This window comes from Lithobates pipiens, unplaced genomic scaffold (assembly GCF_037356315.1).
Source record: "Lithobates pipiens isolate NorthernLeopardFrog02 unplaced genomic scaffold, aLitPip1_a1.2 Scaffold_13, whole genome shotgun sequence".
NCBI lineage: Eukaryota > Metazoa > Chordata > Amphibia > Anura > Ranidae > Lithobates > Lithobates pipiens.
The window spans coordinates 482,555,458-482,580,323 of NW_027507718.1; the positions used below are offsets into that span (position 1 = coordinate 482,555,458).

The 24,866-nt window shown below is 43.8% G+C and overlaps 1 protein-coding gene across 1 annotated transcript in view; it reads left to right on the forward strand.

Moving 5' to 3' along the window:
* The window catches only part of ATOH8 (atonal bHLH transcription factor 8), a 109,543-nt gene extending 87,375 nt beyond the window's left edge, over positions 1 to 22,168 (forward strand). The window contains exon 4 of the mRNA XM_077477958.1: positions 18,657 to 22,168. Within this exon, the coding sequence (XP_077334084.1) occupies positions 18,657 to 18,662 (6 nt within the window). The 3' untranslated portion in view covers positions 18,663 to 22,168. The remainder of the gene's footprint in view (positions 1 to 18,656) is intronic.
* Positions 22,169 to 24,866: the final 2,698 nt, after the last annotated feature.

Sequence of the window (24,866 nt, forward strand, 5' to 3'; positions counted from 1 at the left end):
AGTTTTCCAACAACATCATAGGTGGCAACTGAATACAGAACCTGCTAACTACCATGGGCTGTAGACATGCGCAATTCCGATTCGTTTAGTTACGATTTCGTTTTTTAACAAATTTTGACAAATTCGTTAATTCAGAAATTTTCAAATTTCTGAAATTACAAATTTCCGGCAATTTGGAATTTCGGAAATTGGAACATTTCGGAAATTTTGGAATTTGGAACATTTCGGAAATTCGAAAGTTTGGAAATTAGAAATTAGGAAATTAGAAAATTCAAAATTAGGAAGTTTGAATATTTGAAATTTCATAAATTTAGAGAATGTGGAAATTTGAAAATCCAGGAATAAGAATGAAAATCTGCAAATTCAAAAGAATGAAAATTTAAAAATTCGAAAACCCGAAAATCTGAAATAATAACTAATAATAAATATTAAATTATAGGTATTGGAATTTCCTTTCAAATTTGGCTGTTAGTGAATGCAACGAGTACGAACTTATCCGAAGTTATGAATTATCTGAAATAACGAATGCAGTATCTAAACGAATGGAACGTAACAAACTAATAACAACAATAATAATAATAAGACCTTTTTATTATTATTTATTGTTATTTCGGATAATTCCTAACTTCAGATAAATTTGTATTTGTTACGTTAATAGTTAATTATTATTTCGAATTTTACTGATTTTCTTTTTTCTTTCTTTTTTTTTTAAGATTTTTGCATTTTTGGAATTTTGAATTTCCGAATTTTCCAATTCTGTAAATTTGGAATTTGAAAATTTGGACATTTGGAAATTTGGAAATCCCCAAATTTCCGAATGTTTTGAATTTATGAAAAAAGCAAAAAAAAAATGAAACGAAAACGAACAATTTTTGTCAGTGCACATGTCTAATGGGTTGCTGTGCAATGTGGCATATGCTCCAACATAGTTGTGCTGCCTTAGTGCACTGAGGTGGCATTCAAAATCAGTGGCACCACAATGCAGCGATGCATGTAACAAGCATTACTGCAGTGCAGTAGTATAAATGGCCCCTTATGTATTTAAATAATACCTCAGTCTGATTTTATATGTAATTTCTTGCCAAAGGGATTCAGATCGAGAGATGGGGAGCAGCATTGTGATGGTGGCCATCAGGGCCGCTGATAGGACAGTACAACTGGCCCTGTTGTACTGGGCCTGACCAGCAGGGGGGCCCGGGCAACCTTAACAGAAAATGAATTAATGTAATAAAAAAAAACTCTTCCAGCCACCATGACCTAACATCGTCCAAACCAGGGGAGGGCTGGGCCAGGGGGCAGGGATGCAATTGCCCCCTGGGCTGCTCTGATATGCGGTGGAAAAGGCTGCTGTGTCGTCAGCTCAAAACCGCAACATGCACAGTTCTTGAGCTGGCCGAGTCCAGTACTGTGAGCCAGCGATGTCTTCATGTCAGGGCTGACAGCACAGCCCCGCCCAGCCCCTCCCTACTCCACACCATTGGCTGGCAGAGGCTGGACCTGCTCTCTGCTCAATCTGGCTGGAATCCAGTGAGGCTCCTGGGAGGCTGGAACCATCCAAGTAGGCAAGCTCCTCCTCCTCTCTGCAGCCAAAGAGTTTTTTTCTAGCAGCCTGTGCCAGTACCTTGCCCTCCTAGGGCTAGGTGGTATGATGTGGGCTCTCACTGACATGCTGCAGTTTGGCTGCAGTGCTGGTGTACTGGCAGTCATCCTGCATGTTGCCCCTGGGACATAGAGGATGCACATTTTTACTGCATGTACTGAAAGTGCACAAAACGTCCTGCATGCTGCATGTTTGGTGCACTTTCAGAACATGCAGCAACAATGAGTAACCTAAAAGAAGCCTGAGGGGGTGTGACACCCGCCAGTACACCCGCACTGCAGCCAAACCGCAGCACACCAGTGTGAGCCTAAATGCTTGTATTCACTTGCAGCAGCCACTGCCACTCCTCTGAAAAGTGATCCATGCTCAGGTCACTTTTCAGAGGCATTTGACAGGCAGTGAATAGTTGATATCACATTTCATCCCTACCTGCTTTAACCCCCCTAAATGCCAATCCCTGCAGGTAATGACACTGTTCACTTTGAACTCCACCTTATTTCCATTACTCTCTGTAGGTATTAGATGTGGTCTCACCTTTTTGTTTGCACATCTAATACCAAAGGGTACTTTCACACTGGGGCGATGTGGGCGGTAGTGGTACAGCGCTGCTCATTTTAGTGGCGCTCTATCATTGTTTTAGTGGCGCTAGTGGGGCACTTTTAACCCCCCACTAGTGGCCAAAGAAAGTGTTAAAAACGGCCGTGTTGCATTCATTTCAATGGGCTGGGAACCTCTCCCAAACCGCCCCAATAATGCTGCTTGCTGAACTTTTCAGAATGTCCTTCAAGCGCACCGCCCCAGTGGGAAACCTGGGGTGGCATAAGAAGCGCTTTACAGGTGCTATTTTTTTTAGCACTAAAACGCCTGTACAGCACCTTCAGTGTTGGACCCTAAAGAGAGTTTAGGGTCCTTCAGTGTAAAGGACCCTAAAGAGAGTTCTGGAAATAAGGTGGAGTTCAAAGTGAATTTCTACACCTAAGTGGAGCCCCCCTTTCAGAAGATTTGAGGATATTATTAAACCCAGAGACTGGTGGACTTAGGCCACAATAGACAGATTGAAATTCTGCCGGTTCAGCAGACATTTCAATCTATCTCTGTGCAGACTGGTTGTACAGAATTTGACTCCATCAACTGACAGTACAACCAGCGTGTCTTTATGTTTTTTAGCAATCAGTGCTGGCTGCTATAGCTGCCAGCAGTGATCACTGTATTCTGATGGCTTGGAAACTTTCACCTCAGAGCACACACTGACACACGGCTCTTACGGAAGCTTGGTAATTCAAGTTCTGGGCTTCCCTAACATTTCAGCCCTGTGGGGCTGTGACCAAGTCTGGGCAAGAGCTGGGATATGACATTACTTACCTCATATCCCTGCCACTCCTAAACCTGCTCCACTGCAGCACCAGGCCCACAATGCCCTTAATCTGGCCTGTGCTCCGGGATGCGCCTGCATGTGCATTTTTTACTATCCGCAATTGAGACAGGAGGAACCTGCACCCTGGTAAATCTGGTGTTCATGCCGGGGAGACAGCAGGACTTGCGTGTTTAGCCTGCTGCGCTCACTGTGACTCTCAGCTACTCTGCTTGCTTGGCTTTCCCAGTGGTGTGGTGCTCACTCACCAGAGAAGCTCCGGACTCCACAGGTAGTGCTTAGTGTGGTGGCAGTGACAGCACAGTCTTTAGTCTTCATCTTCCTGCAGGCTCATTGGTCTGTGTACTGGGTGTGGGGAAGAGGCAAGCTCTTTTTCTCAGTCTCTCTGGGGGCAATCATGCAGTCTCTTTCTGAGAGACTGCTCCATTCTCTGAGAGACTGCTCCACTTCACACTGCCTGTACAGAGTCTGACTGCTTCACAGTGCCTGCACAGAACGTGACTGCTCTCTCTGTGCAGGCAGTGTGAAGCGAGGTCTGTGCAGGCAGTGTGAAGCTGGGTCTCTCTCTGTGGAGGCAGTGTGAAGCGGTCTCTCTCTGTGGAGGCAGTGTGAAGCGGTCTCTCTCTGTGCAGGCAGTGTGAAGCGTTCTCTCTCTGTGCAGGCAGTGTGAAGCGGGGTCTCTCTCTGTGCAGGCAGTGTGAAGCGGTCTCTCTCTGTGGAGGCAGTGTGAAGCGGGGTCTCTCTCTGTGCAGGCAGTGTGAAGCAGTCTCTCTCTGTGCAGGCAGTGTGAAGCAGTCTCTCTCTGTGCAGGCAGTGTGAAGCAGTCTCTCTCTGTGCAGGCAGTGTCAAGCAGTCTCTCTCTCTTTGGGGCAATGTGAAGCAGTCTCCCTCTCTCTCTGTACGGGGAATGTGGTGTAGATGGGTGGTGAGCTGATTCAGTGATTCAATGGGCCACTTGACTGGACTTGCCCCCCAGGCCTAAGGCTGCCAGCCCTCCCCTGGTCCAAACCCCAGAAAAAAAGAAGCAGCTGGCATCTGAATCAGATAGTTTGTGGAAACTCCAGTCCAGGCAGCAGGATCAGGGAGGAAGTGACTCCTGGGAACCGTCTAACAGGTGTGTGCTTGCTTGGGGGGAGGATAAAAGATCTACTACTACTGCAGCAGCATCTATACATTACAGCATTGGTGGCATGGGTGGCACTGTCTCTGCAGGCAGCACATGCGGTATGGGCCATAACGCATGTGCTCCCTGCAGACAGTGCCACCCATGCCGCCAATGCCTTAATGTGCTGCAGACAGTTCTACCCATGACGCTATTGCCATAATGCATGTGCTGCCTGCTGAGACAGTGCCACCCATGCTGACAATGGCATTATGCCATTGGCGGCATGAGTGGCACTGGCTGCAGCACAATATGGCATGGGTGGCACTGTCGGCAGGCAGCACATGCGTTATGGCATTAGCGTAATCGGTGGCACTGGCTGCAGCACAATATGGCATGGGTGACACTGTCTGCAGGTAGCACATGCGTTATGGCCCATACCGCATGTGCTGCCTGCAGAGACAGTGTCACCCATGCCGCCAATGCCGTAATGTGCTGCAGAGACAGTTTCAAGGCGGGGTCTGGGGAGGGGCCACGGGCGGAGCCAGGGGTGGGGCTGAAGGAGGGACCAGGGGTGGAGCTGAAGGGGGCCATGTCAGGTAGGCTGTACAGGGCCCCATGATTTCTATCAGCGGCCCTGGTAGCCATACATGGTGTGATAAAACGGAACGATCAGTGCCCACTGACCAAAACCAGACTGAAACAACGATCAAATCATACATCGACCGGATTTGAAAATAAAGTTCTGCTCCAGCCAGATCCCTGACCTCACCCTTCTACAGTTGGGTCAGGGACCACCCCCTGCCTGTGAATGGATAATAAGGAAGCAGCAGCACACTGATGAGGTCACCTCCTTGTCTTTTCCTCTCCCCAAGCTCTCTGCATCAGATTGACGGCACTGTGCAACTCAGTAGAGCCTTATTGGCTTATGGTGAGAGAAAACTGAGCGACTGATCTCCAATTCAACAAAACTGTAGACAGTGCTGGGACAAGGCCATTTGGTGCCCAGGGCGAAGATGGTAAACAGCGCAACAAAACAAGAATATACTTATTATTATTATTATTATTATTATTATATTAAGGAACACTCTGATGGGCAAATTGTATGTTATGGGACACCCTGATGGGCACAACAAAAATGTGCCCTTTAATGTAAAATCTGACCTTCAGAGTGCCCCTTAATACAAAATGTGCCCATCAGTGTTGCTCTTAAAATAAAATCTGCCCATCAAAGTGCCCCTTAATATAAAATAAGGGTCATGCTGATGGACACCTTTTATGTTAAGGGGCAGTCTGATGGGCACAACAAAATGTGTCCATCAGTGTGCCCCTTAAGAAAATATGCCCATCAGTGTGCACATTAAAAATATAACCATCAGCTTGCCCCTTAAAATAAAATTTGTCCATCAGAGTGTCCCTTAACCTAATAAAAAGGTGCCCATAGTGTGACCTTTAACAAAATATGCCCAGCAGTGTGCACAATAAAAATATGCCCATTAGTGAACACTGGTTAACATGTGTGCCACATACCTTGAATGGAGGAGGGCACAACTGAAATACCGAAGGGGCGGAAGCTGCGAGATATGGAGAGTCAGGACCCGGGAACCGCGAGTAGCAGGGGGCAGGGCGCGCACGTGACGCCACACCCCTACTCGCACCCCTTGATCAGGGGCGTCAGTTTTCTCACACGGTGTATGGCCACCATAAGCATTGGGCTCTACTGAGTTGCACAGTGTCATCAATCGGATACAGAGAGCTTGGGGAGAGGAAGAGACATCAAGGAGAGGACCTCATCAGTGTGCTACTGCTCCCTTATTATCCATTCACAGGCAGGGGGCGGTGCCTGACCAAGGTGTGTTGCTCTAACTGAATGGGAGAGAAGTGAGGTCAGGGGTCTGGCTGGACTGGAGCAGAACTTCTAAAATCCTTTGGTAGGTTAAGCAGTTTACAGATATTTTGTATTTACAGTGACGCTGGTGCTCAAAATGTTTGGGGGGGGCGCAAAATTCTGAAGAAAACCCCATCAATTACAGCCTCACTGTACCATCAATTGCGGCCACTGTGCCCATCAATTGCAGCCACTGTGCCCCATAAAATGAAGCCACTGTGCCCATTAATTGCTGCCACTGTGCCATCAAACGCAGCCACTGTGCCCCATAAAATGAAGCCACTATGCCCATCAATTGCCGCCACTGTGCCCATCAATTGCTCCCACTGTGTCCATGCTCTAATAGTGACTCTAATCAGGTGCTTCAAAACCACCCCCGCCTCTGTAAAAAGGGGCCGGGCACCTGAATAGGGGGTGGCAGTGGCAGCCATAGATAGACTGCATGAATCTATCTATTGGTGATAGAGAGGGCGGCGCCCTTAATGCATGGGTCGCCACTGTGTATTTAGTTTCTTGCCTGTAGTTGCATGCTGGGAAACAACCCGTGTCTTGTAATTAGTCCAGGACTATCCCTTCTCTTACCTGAATTCCAAAGGCATTCATAAGGCCCGTACATACGATCTGACTTTTTGACAAAACATGCAATTTAGCTGTTTTGGAGCAACATCCGACCCTGTATACGCTCCATCAGACAAACTTTTTCGGTTTTCATCTGACTTTTGTTGGCTATGCGAACGGACAAACTTTTTGACAACATAAGTCTGATGGAGCAAAGTCCGATCGTGTGTACACAAAACCATCGGACTTTTGTACAAAATGCAAACACGCATGCTCAGAACCAATGCAAAAGATCAGACAACAATACAGAAGTTGACCAAAGGTGGTGCTGGAGTAATTGAACATCCTCTGTTGAAACGTCACTACGTTTGTGTTTAATTCCTAAAAATTCCAATCGTGTGTATGCAATACAAATTCACGGCTAACACCCTTTGTACAAAAGTCCATGGGAAAGTTTGTACAAAGTCCGATCGTGTGTATGGGGCTTAAGGGGTTGATTTACTAAAGGCAAATAGACTGTGCACTTTGCACAGTGCCGTTTCCCTCTACACATGGAGTTGCTGCAGAGCTTAGTAAATGAGCAGAAGCTCTGCTGACTTCCATCATCCAATCATGTGCGAGCAAAAAATGCAGTTTTTTTTATAAATTTTCCTTGCACGGGTACTCTTTGCAAAGTGAAGCCTTACTTCATTTACTAAGCTCTGCAGAGTGCACAGTCTATTTGCCTTTAGTAAATCCACCCCTAAGGGTCTTGTGTGTTGTTCCCGTTCTTTCTCTTCTGGAGAGACCCGAAGCTCCGGTATGAGGACTGCAGGGCAGTATAAACGGTTAAATGTCAGCGTGATACATTCTTTAGCATGTCACATAAATATTTAGATCCGCACGGCACCACATCACTAGAGAATATCCATTTTTCTGAGATCTCCAAAAAAATAACAGAGTAAGCTTTTAATCCCCGCGCCTTTCAAGGAAAAACAAGCAGTGAACTTCCAACAAATCTACGGGGATTTATAAGACACCGGATCAAAGATGGAGTTATGTTAGACAGCTGCATGACGCAGCGGGGGAAGGGAGCGGGTGCTTTAAGGAGGAACGAGAGCGCACACATTCCCAGTCAGATTTGATGTCATTTATCCAAAAAACATTTTCTTCATGACACGTTCACATTATTTTACTCTATGCCATATTTTCAAGATAGTATTCCTTAACCTTTTACCGCCATTGTAATGTAAATATGTGGCAGCACCATGGGTGGAGCTTACACCAGCTGCTGCATACTGTAGACGTATGGGGCTCCTCTGCATGCTCCCAGCACACTGGCCGAGCTGTCACCATGATGGGGGGTGGGATCGCTTCAGATCATGTGACCACTGTGACAACCAATCACTGGGATCACATGATCAGGAACTCCACCTTACAGCATTATAGCAGAGTTCCACTTTTTTGCCTCCTCCGTCGCTCCGGTGCCACATTTGGCACCTTTCGTGGGGGGGCAACCTTTTTTGACAGGTACCCGTTACCACTTCCACGGCAAGATTACTTGGAGGTTCAGCCCCTCCTCCTTCCTCTGCCACTGGGCCATTCAGAAAGCACAGCACATGCGCAGTAGGGATCCAGCTGTGAATCCAAAAGGCCGAAAGGCGTCACTACCGGTTTCCCTTACCACAAATGGCGGTGGCAGCACTCGAGAGCCAATGGCAAACATCAGCTGCTGTCCCGACACCGCTGGACTCAATGACAGGTAAGTGTCCTAATATTAACAGTATGTATTGCTGCTGGCTTTTTGATTTTTTTGCTCGGGGGGGGACGGAACTTCGCTGTAAGATCTACTTCAGAGGCCACGGGGAAGCACATGGCTGTAAGGGTGCACCGAATGGAAATTTTGGTGGCGAAACCAAAACCGAAAATGCAGGATGCACCGAAAATGGCGGTTTTAAAAAAAAAAAAATATATATATATATATATATATATATATATATATACAATTGTATTATATTTGACTTTTTAATTAATATCATTTTAAATTAATATGAATTTATTGTCGGCCATTATCGACAAGAAAAACTCAAGAAAAAAGCATCCCTTTCAAATGCATTGAAAACGCATCAATAACGCACCTGTGTTACATTTTTGATGCAGTTTTTGAGTCACATGACTTATGAATAACACATAAAGCATAGTAAAATCACGGCGGCATCACAGTAAAATCGCAGCAGTCGCATACCCTTTCAGTGCCATTATCGGCACCTTTTTTCTTTATCGGCAAAATACCAAAAACACAATTTTCGCCCAATGTGTTTTGGCTCCACAAATTTTCAGTGCACCTCTATCGGGTTTAGAGTTGAATTTCAAACAAGCAGGTAAATAAACAGGGGAAATACACAGGTGGGAGCTGCTTTACCTGCCAAAGGAATTGTATTTCTGTTCTTCATTTCCTGAGATTTATACAGCTCTGTTAGAAAGTACAGTCAGCCACAAAACCGAACGTTTCTCTACTACATAGTTACATAATACAACTATGTCTTATCTTTGCCCCCAGCCTGTGACAGTAAAGGAGAAGAAGCGGAATGATGAGCTAATTTCTGTCACTCACCTGATTTTGCCTAGGGGTGAGGAGAGCGGAGATATACTCACTAATACAATGATCATCCAAGTACAAGACCGATCCCTGCCGCTCTTGCCCCCCTCAATCTAGTGGTCTTGTGCATGGACTGTTCCTGACGTCATCACGCACATAGACCGGCTCTGGTCATGAGGACAGCAGGAACAGTCCACTGCTGGATGTGGGGGAGGGCTAGGGTTGCCACCTGTCCAGGATTCACCCGGACACTTCGGGTTTAGAATCTTGTGTCCAGGTTTCAGTCTGCCTGAAACCCGGACACATTATTTAGACTGGGCTGTGGCTGGGCTGTGGCTCCCCAAGTAACTGAGAAACCTTGGATTACGAGCATAACCCGCTCCAGGATAATTCTTGTATTTCAAAGCACTCGCATATCAAAGCGAGTTTCCCCATAGAAGTCTAACAAACTGTTCCAAGTGTCCCCGGTGCCCCCCGCCTTTCAAAACGCTCATTAACCATGTTACTCATTAACCAAGGTTCCACTGTAGTCACACAAAAATCTGTTGCCATTCGGGAGCTGCCGGCCGCTGTCTGGGGGCAGGTTTGGCATCACGGGGGGGGGGGGGGGCATGATGTCAGAGCAGTTTGGCCACACCCACTGTTTGCCACAGCGAGCTGCATTACCATTCTCATTGGGGCACCCAAGGTCCTAGGTCTTTTATAATCCTATTGTGTATACTACGAAAACAAATGTGCCCTGTGCCGCTAAAGTGTTCGGGTTTGGCTTGAAGAAAAGGTGGCAACCCTAGGGAGGGCTGTTTTCCAGTGGATCGACGGATCAGATAGGTATAGCTTTTTGGTGTGCCCCTGGACAAAATGACTGGTTAACCCATGCAGTGTGGGAACAGCCCCATTGCATGGGAGAAGACATTTTTTCATGGCATTCCACTTTAATCTTTAATCAGGTGCTTATTTTAACACTAAGAGGACTATTTATAAAAGCATTTATCCGACAAATGTCACAAGCATTAATGCAGGCTTGACCTGTAATTCCTGTAATAGATTAATTCCTATGATTGTCAGCTCCATCTAGTGGCCAAAATGTAGGATAGTTTTCTGAAATACCTCAATGAGAAAAGAATAATTAATTTTGGCCAATAGATGGAGCTGACCATTATAGGAACTAATCTATTAGAGAAATTGTGGGAGAAAAATTGTGCATCCTTCATAAATGTTTTATAAATAGCCCCCTTAAAATATATGTAAACCTTACATTTTTGGTTAGAAGTTGTAGCCCACCTTTACAGTACCTACACTGATGTAAAATCTCTCTGTAGCTCTTTCTTAGAATCCCACCTCTTCATAGTGCTTGAACATGGCTCTTCCCATCCTTGGGAGACACCAGGGCATAAGCATACACTGCAGGGAACTACAAGCCAAAGCACTGAGAAATACCTAACAAGTACCACCATGGAGTGCACAAGTCAGTCTGTAGACCAGCCATTCTCAACCAGGGTTCCTTCAGAGGTTGCTAGGGGTTCCTTGAGCTGGGAGATGATTGACCTCTCCTTTCTTGGTGCCTGCATAGTTCCAGAATCAAGATCACTTGACAGAGTCAGTAGCATGACACCAATGATTTATTTATTTTTTTTGTCTAGAAGGGGCAAAGCTCTGACCGCAACTGTGAGGGGGGATTTTTTTTCCCATTGACCACCAAATGAATTGGCTTTAGTAAGGGTTCCTCAAGACCTAAATATATTTCCAAGGGTTCCTTAGGGGTAAAAAGGTTGAAAAACGCTGCTTTAGATCAGGGGTCTCCAAAATATCTTAACCAAGGGCCAGTTTATTGTCCTTCAGACTTTAGGGGGCCGGACTCTGGGCAGTGGGAAATGTCCTGGGGTCACTGGGTATAAAGAGTGCCCCTTCTTTGGTATTAGGGGGAGAAATAGTGCCCTATCGTTGGTGTCAGTGAAAGGAATAGTGTTTTGTCTCAGTGGAAGGAATAGTGCCCAATGGCAAAGGCAAACAAAGGGCTGCATCCGGCTGCTGGGCCGCAGTTTTGAGATCATTGCTCCAGATCCAAGCTGCCTCTCACTCGAAGACAAGATTGACCAAAATGATCATTCGCAGATTTTGCAAAATCTTGTGATCCCAAGGAGGAGAGGGGGGTCTTTTTTTGAGGTCTTCTTAGGAACTGGTGACATAGCCCTGGCCTCACAGATGCCCCCCGAGTAAAGACTTTTATCCCAAAAAATTTATATACAGAAAATGTGCCAGATGAGACGCCAACATAATGCACCCATTCTTGAACATGCACCATATGACATTATAGTCATCTTTTGGAGGAAAAAAAAGGAAGAAACGAGATCTTCCGGGAAGGTAATCGTGATGTTGATTGGTAGATGTGCCATGTAGATGTAGGCACAAATGTCATTGGTAACCATCAGGAAATAAGAAGCAGGGCACCTGTGGCCTTCTTTTAAAAATGGCAGCATAGGATTCCGACCAGCAGCAAGGACTTGGCAAAGAGACTGTGGAAACAGCACAGGTTAGTTCTACATGTAGGCAGGTACAGTTTACTTTCTCAACGGCAGGTGGGGCTTTCCCGATGTGGTCCTGTTCCTGGAGGGGAAGTCAGAAGGAGCAGGGTTCCTCTGTGGTTTCGTGGGTCACTGGGGAAGCTGTCCTATTGGATGCTGGCACCCCACTTGACTCAGCCAGCCATCTTGGGTCAGGCAGAGCCTTTTTAAGGTCCTGGCTCCTGGGTTTTGGTGTGCTTTTGGTGAGTGGACAGAGAAGGGACAGTTGACCCCGTCTGTGAGGGACAGTATTAGCACTAGGGAAAGGTTCCCGTTGAGGAGGGAAAAAGTCGAGCCTCATCTCTTCTGGACATTCTCCCAATTAGGGGCCAGTTGCCCAGGCTGCATTCAGACCTGAACAGACGCTGTAATTTCGTTTAAAACCTACTCTTGTCATGCTACTGTACTGTGAGTGTGCCCCGCAGGGTGGCTTTCCCACCAGATTTGTTGTGAACTGTTGCTACATTTCTTCAATACAATTTAGTGCACCTTGTGTAAATAAAAAAAAAATCGGCCAAACCCATTTTCGAAAAACGAACATTCGACCATGAGATCAAACAATAGTGCCATCATGTAATGACCGATAAATCATTCAGTGGGCATAAATGAATCCATTTATTTTTTTTTATTTTTATTTTTTTTACATATACCTAGTGAAAAAAACAGTTTGGATGGGAAACACATTAAATGTTAAATTTATTGTTCGTTTGGCAGAAAATTTCCAACCTTGTCCTTCGTTTTTTCAGCTCAAATATGTCCCAACGATTATCGATTTTGTGGCCATTAACTAGCTGAAAAACAAACTGTCTAAATGACCGAATTTCGGCCTATTTTTTTTGTATAGTGTTTGGCCACCATAACTTTATTACTTTTACTAAGTAGAGTGCATGGACTTCTTCAAGGTTTAAGTGGGAAGAGGGAAAGGTCGATTTTAAAAATAGAGGTGTTAGTTGCATACATTTGCAAATACATGTGGAAGCCGCGCTGCCGCCTCAAGGTATCTCTGATAAATGCGGCCCGTAGAGCTGTGTATAAACTACAACAAGCCCCCTAATTAAACAACGGAAGTTCAACAAAGATGCTGGGTTGAATGAAAAGAAACTAATCGTGTGTACCCAGCTTTACAGATTGGACCTGCGAACACATATCTTTGGAGGTTCGCAAGTCGAACGTTCATATGTAGGGGACTTACTGTAGTAGATTCGCAAATGAAAATTTGTATGAAAATCGGACAAAGATTTGCCACCAATCAGGTGGCTGGAACCTGCAAGTCTCAACCTGATTGGTGCCCCTGAGAACGTGAACCATTTTTAACTTTATATTTTGTTTAGTAAATTTCATTTTGAGAGCAAGGAATTCATTATTTTCCATCACCGTTTAGTAAATATGCCATGTTGGGATTGCAATGAGTTGCATCCCCCTGAGACGGTAGTGCAAGCAACTAGATTAAGTGCTCCGCTTCGGCAGCAGAGTTTCCCGGGAAAACATTTTATCATCTTGGCAACAATGTACACTTTCTTGAAAAAAAGTAAAGCTTTATCCGCAACATATGAAAATGTTTGTCTTTTAACCTTTCGCTGGCAGAGCTCCCTGTTTGATCTTATATTCATTTTCCATCACTGAGACTTCAGTGAGACACAAGGGCTCCACCTACAACAGCAGGAAGAAGGAGAGGGGGCCATGGGTGGCATGGTGGAGAGGATGAGATCAGACAGTACACTAAGCAGATTTTGCACATTGGAACTCCAAGGTTAAATAATTCAACCTACCAGCATCAATCCATGATTGAAATATTGGTTGTTGGTGGACTAAGCTATAAAGATCACATTGGCTTTGCAGAATACATAATACACTATACACAGTGGTGGAGATACTAAAACTGGAGCACTCGGAATCTGGCGGAGCTTTGCATAGTAACCAATCAGCTTCTAACTTCAGCTTTTTAAATTAAGCTTTGACAATAAAACCTGGAAGCTGATTGGTTTCTATGCAGAGCTGCACCAGATTTTACACTCTGCAGTTTTAGTAAATCTCACCCAGTGTGCTGTGTATTCAGCTGCAGCCAAGTCCATCTTCATGCCACCTCTGGCTAGGAAAGTGGACCTCATGCTTATTATCAGAGATTGTGACTTGGCTTCATTTTGCATGGATGTGGCTAGCGTTTTATAATTCCTGTCCCTGGTGATCTATCTAGGTAAATCTATTGGGCTGCACATGTGTGAACAGCATGTTACAGGTTCACAGAGAAGCTCACAGATTCTTTTTAAAGGATCCATCCATCTCAAACTAATATTTCACTTTTTGGTGGATGCCATAGATTAAAATCACCTAACAAATTTTATCTCTTAGGGATTCTATTAGTGGGAGCTCTGTGCTGAGTTTCCACGTCAGCACACCTACTGTGGTCATAATGAGTGGCTTCTAGAGATTGCAGCTCTTGAAGTCAAACCACTAGATATCACCCTTGTGACTTCCTGGAGCAAATGTGACGACCATACAGTAAAAAGTTATAATTCAACGAATAATTGGACTCCAAAGTTTTTTTTATAGGTCCATATGTTGTGTGGTGTAATAAAGAGGATGTCCGGGTCATCTCCAACCAGCATCTCACAGTTTCTGGTGCAATAAGCCTCTGGAAGCTGATCCTCTGTGATAGCACCAAACACTGTACATCCAGTGTGGACCCTCCTGCTCATTCCCTGCTGCTTGGAAGACACCTGGCCAGGAGCTAAAAGCATGCACTGGATAGCTCTTTGACCATTCAACAAGAGTATATTGACCTCTTAAAGTCTGGGGTCCACCAGATATCACCCTCTTGTCTTTCTGGAGCAAACCTGCTGATAACCATAGGTAAAAAGTGATATCTCACCAATTATTTGGACCAAGACTTTATAGGGCATTATGCTTTTGCGCAGTTGAAGAGCCGCCCTATGCACAGCCTCAGCTGTTGGCCAAGCACCTTCCAAGCTGCCAAGGAGGAGCAGGAGGGACCACATGGGATGTAGAGTGTTTGGTGCTATCTTGAGAGTTTTCCTAGGTTTTCAGAGGCTGGAGATGACCTGGGGATCCTCATTATTACAACAAGGGCATGCTGACCTATAAAACTTTTGGGTCCAACTATCTGATGAGTTACCATTTTTCACCCTATGGTGGCGATTAAGCTGTCTCCAGAAAGTCACAAGGGTGATATCAAACAATCTCACTGCAAGCATTGCAATCTCTGGAAAATTACTTGAAGGACTGCATGTATCATTACTTTTGCATGTTGTTGTCTTATTGTGGACAGTATTAGTACAGACTCTTTTTTTTTTTTTTTTTTTTGTGCATTATAGTAAACTTCAAGTATCTATGTTGTATTTTTATATTATGAGGAATGTAACAGGAGAGGAGCTGGGGCATACAAAGGTGGACATGTTCCTGAGTCTGAACACCCAAAATTCCCAGGAAGAACTTCAACAGGAACATAATGTAGGGCGTATCTAAGACAGCCTTTCTTTTAACACAGAGAAACCCTTGAAATAACCTTCAGGTCTTGGGAAAACCCTTCTAATAATCAACATATCTACAGCTTGCAGTACAATAGTGTGATGTAATATATTAAAAAAAATTACCCCTGCGCTGCCAATCCTCTAATAGCAAAATATCAAGTGTCCTATTTTATTTAAAACTCAAGTGCCGCTGACACCTTGCATGTGCACCCACTTACATAAAATAATAATATGGTACCACACTGCTAAATTAAATATACCAATCAAAACAAACAGAAAGTTTACAAAACAATTCAAAACTTAATATGAAACATATAGTGATAATCAGGGCTTTTTTCAGTGGGAACGCGGGGGAACGCAGTTCCGGCACCTCCAGCACTGGATGTATGTAATGGAAAGAAGTGCTGGGTTGTGCTACAGTGTATTTTGATGCTGGCTGCTGGGGTATCTGTTGTTGCTGGGGGGATCTATTTCTGAAGGAGGGTTGATTGCTGCTGCGGAGGTCTATTATTATTATTATTATTATTCAGGATTTATATAGCGCCAACAGTTAGCGCAGCACTTTAGAATATGAGGGCAGACAGTACACTTACAATACAAATCAATACAGGAGGGACTAGAGGGCCCTGCTCGTTAGAATCTAGAAATTGTTGCTTATGGGGATCTATTGTCTCTGTAAGGGATCTAGTTTTTGCAGTGGGGGGGTTTATTGTTGCGGGCGGGGGATCTATTGTTTCTGTGGTGGTCAGTTGTCCCTGTGAGGGATCTACTGTTGAGAACATAGTCTATTCTATCTGGCTGCTGGAGGGTCTATTGTTGCTAGGGGGTATTTTGCTGTAGGTGATCCATTGTTGCAGGGGTCATCTATTGTTGCTGGTGGGTCTATTGTTGGTTGCGGGGGGTCTATTTTACTGCTTTTCTTGTTATGAACAAATTCCATACAAATTACTTAGTACCACAAATGTTATTTGGTTCTGTACTTGTCTAAATGTGCATTGCTGGGAGGTGGGTAGGGGGGTGGAATCAAGGACTGGTGCTCAGAGGTAGGTAGGGGTAAAGACAAGGGGTAACTCCGAAAAGGGGGAGTTCCTGCACCTATTCTCTGAGGAAAAAAGCCCAGATGATAATAAATGTGATTTAAAAGTCCCAATAGTCCTTTTACCATTAGAATGTGACACCACAACTCCAGTGCTACAGACCAAGCATCTGGAACACTCATGCTCCACCTCAGTGAGAATTGTTCCCTCACCTTCAACCTAAGACCCACATAATATAGGTCATAGTGTGCTTAAACCCTCCTTTCCAGGGGTATTCAGTAAGCTTTAGGCCACTCTCACAGGTCCAAGCCATTATCCGTCATGCGAACCACTGTAGGTGTCTTCCCCTTTTAAGGGACCTAGGTCCCACTTGGCCATTAGTATATGCTCAGAACAAATACAGAACCATCATAGTGTAGTACTCAGAATGAACCCATTTACCCAAAACAGTATAGCATATACATCAATATGCGAGAAAAATTCCCTGTTGGTGCTGCACTTCCAGTTATGGTTTGCGTGATGACGTCACATGGGTCCAGGTGGTTTGTGTCATTGCACAAACTGTAACCAGAAGTGAAGCACTGACAGGGAATTTGTGGTATCCCGAGTATTGATGTGAATGCTATGCTCTTCTTTTTTTTTTTTTTTTTTTTTAACACATGAGAGCAATATCTTTAATAATTGGGTTAATTTTCAGTACTGCACTATGGTGGTTCCATATTTGTTCTGAGCATATTCTAATGGCCAAGTGAGACCTTGATTTCTCGAAGTAGAAAAGATATACCTGTGCTCAAATCCCAATAGCTTAAAGGGGTAAGACCACATATTAACACTACAAATTCTTGATGGACCCTCTGCACACTAATACACTCTTTCCAGCAAACTATGCAATGAAAAACAGGTATTTTTAATTCACACATATGGCAATACATGCTTAAGCTGGCCAACTGCATCAAAGTTATCCCTCTTGCGGCCACTCCTACACTGCCTTGCCACTGCAAATGCTAAGATGGACTCCATGCCAACATGGGGCATCAAGACACAAGGAGGGGGCTACTAGGTCAGATCTGGTCACTGACCTGCGTTGCAACAAAGAAAAGATATACCTGTGCTCAAATCCCAATAGCTTGTACATGTATTTAAACTATCAGATGCACTTTGACGTTGACCAGCTTAAGCACGTATTGTAATATATGGGCATTAAAAATCCCTGATTTTCATTGCATAGTTTGCTGGAAAGCGTTTATAGCAATGTGCAGTGTCCATCCAGGATTTGATTTCTTAAAGGGGAACACACCTACAGTGGTTGGAGTGTTGGATACTTGTCTTGGACCTGTGAGATTGATCTAAAGCCTACTCAATAGCCTTAGAAAGAAGGGTTTAATGGCACTGTGACCTAAATTATGTGGGTCTTAAGTTGAAGGCAAGGCCACAATTCTCAGAGGTGGAGCACAAGTGTTTCCAATACTTGATGTATAGAACTGGCATTGTGGTGTCACATTCTAATCGTAAAAGGACTTTAAGGACTCTTAAAGAGGGATTCCACCAAAAAAAAAAATATTAAAAGCCAGCAGCTATAAATACTACAGCTGCTGACTTTTAATAAATGGACACTCACCTGCCCCGGGTTCCAGCGATGCCGGCAGCCGAGGCCGATCGATCGCTTGGCCCTCGGCTGCTGCCGCCACCATTCTAGGTGAGGGAATCAGGAAGTGAAGTGAATCGGCTTCACTTCCCGGTTCCCTACTGCGCATGCGCGAGTCGCGCAGCGCAATAGGAATTCTCTGCGCTGTCTCTGAGACCCGTGTGTGTCCCAGCAGAAAGCGCGGCAGGACAGGAAATGGCGTAGACTCCCACGGGAGTCTATGCCCGGAAGTGGGTGTAAATACCTGTCTTTGACAGGTATCTCTACCCCCCTCCCCCCTGAAAGGTGCCAATTGTGACACCAGAGGGGGGGAGGGTTCCGATCAGCGGAGGTTCCACTTTAGGGTGGAACCCCGCTTTAAGTCACGTTCACACTTTGGACTTGCTTACTATATGTTTCATATTCATTTTTGAATTGCTTGCACACTTGGAGTTTACATTTTTGTTGGTATATCTAAGTTAGCTGAGTGGCACCATATTGTTATTTTACATTAGTGTGATGGTAAAAATGAAAAAATACTCCTTATATTAATGGTCAATAGGATAAATCTCTCCTCTCAGTTTCCTGGTGTCAGTGGGAACTTATCTGAGAGGAAGAAATGGTTCATTTCTCAAGAAACCCCTAATAACCTCTGGAGGAACCCTGGAGTTCCACAGAACCAAGGTGGAGAAAAGCTGATCTAAGGCATAAAATACTCAGCCCACCGCGTTACAACTAGAATTAATATATTACTTTTGGCTGGACAGACTCTTTAGAAGGATTTTCCTGTGTTCATCTCCTCCTTTGATACACCTGGAAACTTGTGTAACCATCTGTTTTCTTCCTAGGAGTGATATGCGGTAACATCTGCTCTTCACAGCCCTACCAGCGAGGGTTCTCCACGCGGCCAGCCATGGATGGTAAATTCTGAAGACGGATTTTGGCAGAGACTCCTCACAAAGACATCTGGATAGAGAACTCAAATACAGAGACGCTGAAAGGCCAACCGTGCTGCTGAGTTTTATCTCGCTGTACCTCCTCCGTTAGGCCGGATATCTTCATGTCACCTCATCGCACACTTAGTTTGATGTTCTACTGTCTTGCCAAAGATTTACTGAAGCTTTGTGTCGATTGTCTTAATTTGCTGGACTTGTTCTCCTGAGAAAACCAAGACTTATGTAAGACTGATTCACAGAATATCATATTTATTGCATCCTTATTTCCCCAGAACACAGCTCTGCTAACCAGCGAAAAGGACCTTATTTAAACCTGCTTCTGCCATGTTGAAAAAAGCAGATGTCTCTCTATGCATTTGCAAACATATGGGGAAGCCACATGCTGCTTTCAAGCTGTCTCTGGGTTTGTGATCCGGCTATCATTGGGACTTGAATACTAATGCCTAAACTGAGAGGTTACTACAACCTTCCCTAAAGGTACTGTGAAAGCCAGAAGCCCAGAGTAGTTGATGGCCCTGTGTATGTATACATAGCAAAATAAAGGGAGAAAACTTCATGAAGCTTATTGATTTTATAATTAGAGAAAATTAGCAAATGGGAGGGGCAGCTCATTGCCAGTGCGTAAATTAATTTCTACAGAATGCAGATCACCTGTCCAACAACAGGAACCGAACCAAAGTGGGCCTAGCATCAGATATATTTTTTCTCACATTTAAAGTGCAGGCATGCTAAGTAAGGTGTAAAGATTGGCCATATGTGACTTGAATATCAACTGATTCCTGCTGAATCTGCTAGAAGTCATGCTAAGTATGAGCCACATATTTAAAATGAGCCACGTGCTGTATCTTTTTGTAAGACTCACACATGCAACCAGAACTGATAATCTTGTCTCGTCCAAGGAGCAGTAGCGTGAAGCTGAACTCTGGTAAAAAAAAAATTTCTGAGGTTGGGCCAGCATTGTTACCGCTAATGATTGCTATGGGCTTGAAGAAGGTTCAGGAGGGCGACATTTTCAATATGAAGCTCAGAAGAACACAGGGACATAGATCAACTAGCAGGAGGAAAGTTCAAAACTTTTCTTAGAAAGTATTATTTTATGGTGGTTGATGCTTGGAATAAACCAGCAGAGGTAGTGAGTTAGTCAACAGTAAGTGGATTCAAACATGCTTTCGGCATAAAGTGTGTGTGTGTGTGTATATGTGTATATATATATGTGTGTGTGTATATATATATATATATATATATATATATATATATATATATATATATATATATAAATATATATAATATATAATATATATTGGCAGATTTGGTTATACCCATCTACCATCAGGATGTTGAATTGCAGTCATTAGAGGTAGCTATGTTGGCCCTATCTAACGATAACATGTTTTCTTTGAGTTTATCTATAAGTTCCAGTTAAGTTTAGGGAAAACATGCTGAATCGATGCTAAGGTCAAAACGACTCACGTGTATGTACCCTCAACTCAATATGTGGCCTTCTCCATCGGAAATACCATTCAGACACATTACCCTCGGCCTCGCATGCAGTGGACTCTTAATTAAGATTAATTAACATTGGACTTCTTAAATGATCTGGATCTGGAAACACAATATATCTGGATATAGACTGTTCTGCCCAAAACTCTTCAAAACTGAGACGGGATGGAATTAAAAAAAAAAAAAGGACAATTGTCAAGGCCAAACTGAAGTGTTGGTGAATAGGATGGACAGCTAAGATTGCCTCTTATGAAACTTGCAAGGTGCACAGAAATTCTGTTTTTATATTTTATTTTTGAAAATCTGGTGCCAGTCACTCATATTATCTTCTGATGATTTTAAGCTTTCTTTAATCTGAAATGGCCACTAAAAGAGGTCACATGGCCAAGTTACATGAATGTTATTAAAGATCTACAGCTAAATCTAGGCATTGGTGTGTTCAAAGTGAAACTTCAGTTTTGTTAAGAAAAAAAGTAATTCACTTTAGGTGAATTAAAGGGAATGTATGCATTTTGCAACTTCACTCATCCCCCTATTTTCTTCCCCTTACTGTTTAAACTGGGCTATGCACAAAATCATACTAACATGCTCAGCAATCCAATGGTGTAATTATCCGCTTCTCCACCGCTTCTGCCCATTGAAATGAATAGGCACCACTGCTGAAGCACCTACAAAGCGCTTTGGCAGCGCCACTAAACAGGTGAACCTAAATGTGCCGAATAGCACCGCTAAAATGATTGTAAAGGGCCGCTAAAACTTGCAGCGTTTTTCCATCAACGTCCAACCCAGTGTGAAAGGGGTCTAAGAGACAGCTAGCTCTCTGATGACGTACTGTGGTGTAATGTACCCCAAGGTCTCCTGAGATGTGTGTTGAAGGCAGCAGACAAACCAATCCATGAAGTGTGGTAAAATGTTCCCCGAAAGAAAGGTAATTGAAATAAAAAGTATCTGATTTTTGGAGAGGAGGGCAATAGGAGTAGAATGAAAGAGAGTGGCGGGGAGGGTGAAGGCCAGGTGAAGATATTGAAACAGGCCATTTTGGTATATTTGAATTGGGAGGCTGCCTAATTTTTATACAGGATCCGAGGCAGTGTTGTAATAAGATATACTGCACTCATTTTGGGCATACAGCATTATTAGCAAATGTGTACCCAAGGAGAAAGCCCATGGTGTAGAACATTGAAGGGGGTACCTGTAAGTTGAACTAAATAATAGTAGCTTAGCAGTTCCCTTTTCAGCACGGGGGTCCTTGGTTCGAATACTGGCCAGGATACTGTAAGAAGTATGCATGTTCTAACTGTGTTAGCGTGGGTTTCCTCCAGGTACTCCAGTTTCCTTCCACACTCGAAAGACGCGCTGGTAAGTTTATTAGCTCCTGTCTAAATTGGCCCTAGTATGTGTATGTATGAAGCTGAGATAAAAACTGTAACAGGGATTGATATTACAGTATGTAAAGGGATGTGTAAATTGTCAGCACTATATAAACACCTGCAATAATTAAATGATTGAAATGGGGCGAGCCAACTGCAAAAAGCACAGGGTTGAGAAGTATAGAAAATGTCATCTACAACTAGTACTGATGCCATGGGGGTAAGAAATTGCATTTAGAGAAGTAAAGTGTAGTAGTTATATATACTATATTGATTTTTTGTTTTTGTTTTTGTTGTTGTTGTTGTTTTTTTTTTTTTTTTAACAAATCTGAAGTTTCTCTTTAAAAACATATCTGGGAATGTTAGAAATAGATCCTTCAAAAGTTACTTGTACGTTAGGTTTATGGGATCCATTTAAAATTGTTATAAAAGAGGTAGATTAACACGGCTGAAACCATGACAAGTATTACTGTGCTGTTATAATCTGACAAACACTACAGGGGCAAAAAAATAAAATGAATTCTTTATGTTTTAGCTTCCTGTTCAGTCATTTGTGTTGGTTTTTATAATGCAGTTTGATCAGTTTTGAAGAAGATATTCCAGGTAAAAAATTGGAGTGGTCTCCAAATTGTGAGTTGGATGCAGCCTTTTGCTAGCCTTTATCTGGCCATTGAGACACTATTCCTCCAACTAATAAGAACTGTGGAGCATAATTCCCACCACTAGCACCAATGATGGGGCACTATTCCACCCACTAATACCAAAATGGGGATACTGTGCTTCCCACTGATACCAATGACTGAGTACTATACTCCCTCCTTGACCACCAAGCCTGAAGCAATGTTTACTTCCCCTTATGTCAAGACATTTTCTACTCCTACTGACCACAGTCTGGTCCCCCTAAATTACACTGGCTCTTTGTTTGGAATGTCTGTAGACCCCTGCTTTAGACTAGCATTTCTCAACCTTTTTTTCTTAGAGGAACCCTTGAAATCATTTTTAGGTCTCAGGGAACCCCTGCTAAAACCAATTCATTGGGGGTGAGTGGGAAATGTGCCCCCCTTACATTGGTGGCCAGTGAAAAGAAAGCTCCTCTTATAGTGTTGGCCAGACTTCCATCCTTACAGGCAGCCAAAAAAGATCATTGGTATCCCATAGCTGGCTCTAGCCAAGTGGCTTTGACCCCCATGCACCATCGAATTGGAGGTCAATTAGCCACAGTTTCAGAAAAGCGAATTCCAATGCGCAGAAGACTGCTTCATGGCCAAATCACAGGTGCACGTGTGCAAACAGGCAGGCTATTTAAACTGCACTAGTGCCTGGAGTCGGTGCCATTTGGTCTATTGCTTTTCTAAAGTATTTGTGTATCTCTACCTGTATTGCTTATCTGTTGCTGACCACATCCTTCTTCTGACTCCTGCTCCTGACCACAGACCCCTGGCTTGCCTTTGTACTTCACTTCTGCTTCAACCCTCTCCTCATCTGCTTTAATGTTACCAACCTTGGTCTGATTCCTGTCTACTCTTCTGCCTGAACCTGATCTCTTTGCTAATTGCTGACCCGGACTGTCTGACCCTGTCTTGTGTCTGATCCATATCTGCAACTGCTGTCCGTGCTCTTCCCTGGATCCAGCCCTGCCACCAGCGTGCCCGGTCCTGTGGTCCCTGTGTTCCAGTCGCACACCAGCACCATCCAGCGAGAGACTTACCAGGCACTTGTGCCACCTTATGCTCTGGCATTCCTTGTCACCTTACCAAGAACTCTGGAGCCAGGGCTGTAACAAAGGCCTTCCTAGATGCTTCAGGCTCCACCATCAGGTACGTTACACACAGCTCAAGTAACCCCTAGAAACTTCTGGAGGAACCCTAGGATTCCACTGAACCCTGATTGAGAATGGCTGCTTTAAACCAATGTACCATCAATACACTAGGGTTTCTGTGAAAGCCTTTGGATGGTGTTTGGAGAAGTTGGGTGCTCAGATGTTAAAAACACACTCCTGGCAAAGATCTGCAAAACATGTCCATTGACATCTCCCATAAACTGTTGTCATGGGTTTTAAAAGCTTTTCATGCTTTCTGAAAGCAACTAAATCAATGCAGGTTTTCTACACTTGACATGTTTTCCATGCTGTGTAAGTGGATAGCCCTATTCCCCCTTATTGGAGTCATTGGTTTAATTCCAACCAAAGACATGATCAGCATAGTTAGGGTGGGCTTCTTTTTGGCAGGATATTGCTAGGTTTTCATTGGTTTTCACTCAGATTGACCTTCTTTTGCAGGTGTCTGGGGTAAGGGCATTAGACTGTGAGCTCCATCAGAGAAGAAAGGAACATATTCAGACATCGTGCTGCCCTATTGATGTCTCCAACATGGAGCTTTCTTTGTAACTCTTCTCAGCATCCCCTGCATCCCTTACCCTCCAATGCTTTTTTGTGAATTTTGTTTAGGAGGAAAAAAATGAAAAAAAAGTTATGGCAGTTTGTGGATTTTGATACTTAATCCCTCTAACCCTGCTGCCCTACGCACTGGCCTATGATTGCCATTATAGTAAATACAGTCCTGAGGGTAAGGAATGATGTGTTCAGTATTCTCTATGGTGCACTGCGCCAATGCTATATAAGACTCTAATGCAGTTATAATGAATAGTGAATGACTTTAAACTGCAAATTGATTTCCTAACATTTAGGACCTGTGTGGTTTTAGATGAATTGACTGTTAAATGTAGTTTACATGCATTACCATTGAACAGTATCTCGTTTTGATGAAAACGCATCAAAGATGCAACAAACAGGGTTTTTTTTCTACCCACCACACCTTAAATGCACAGGTGTGAACAGGGCCAGAGGTGATTCAATGAGATAGAAAATGATAAAGAACATGTACATCTTCTAACTTCCTTTGTCATTCTGCTAGTCCCATGTCCACACCTGAGATTCTTGGCCAACAGTTCCTGAAGCACAACGATAAAGATGAAGAATCCCTTTATTCTCTTTGGGCCTATTCACCCCTGAGCATTGTGTCATCTGTCACATGAAGCTCAAAAAAGTACATGAGCTTCTTTGAGGCAGAATAATGATGTTTTGGCCCCATCAGGGATATAAAAATGTGTATTTGAATTTTATTATAGCCCTGATGAAGGGACATTCCTGATCCCCCAAAAACGTGTTGGCTACCATTGTTCTTCTTCTTGTCACTTTGCTATCAACAATAAAGTATTAAGGACTTGTTTGGCG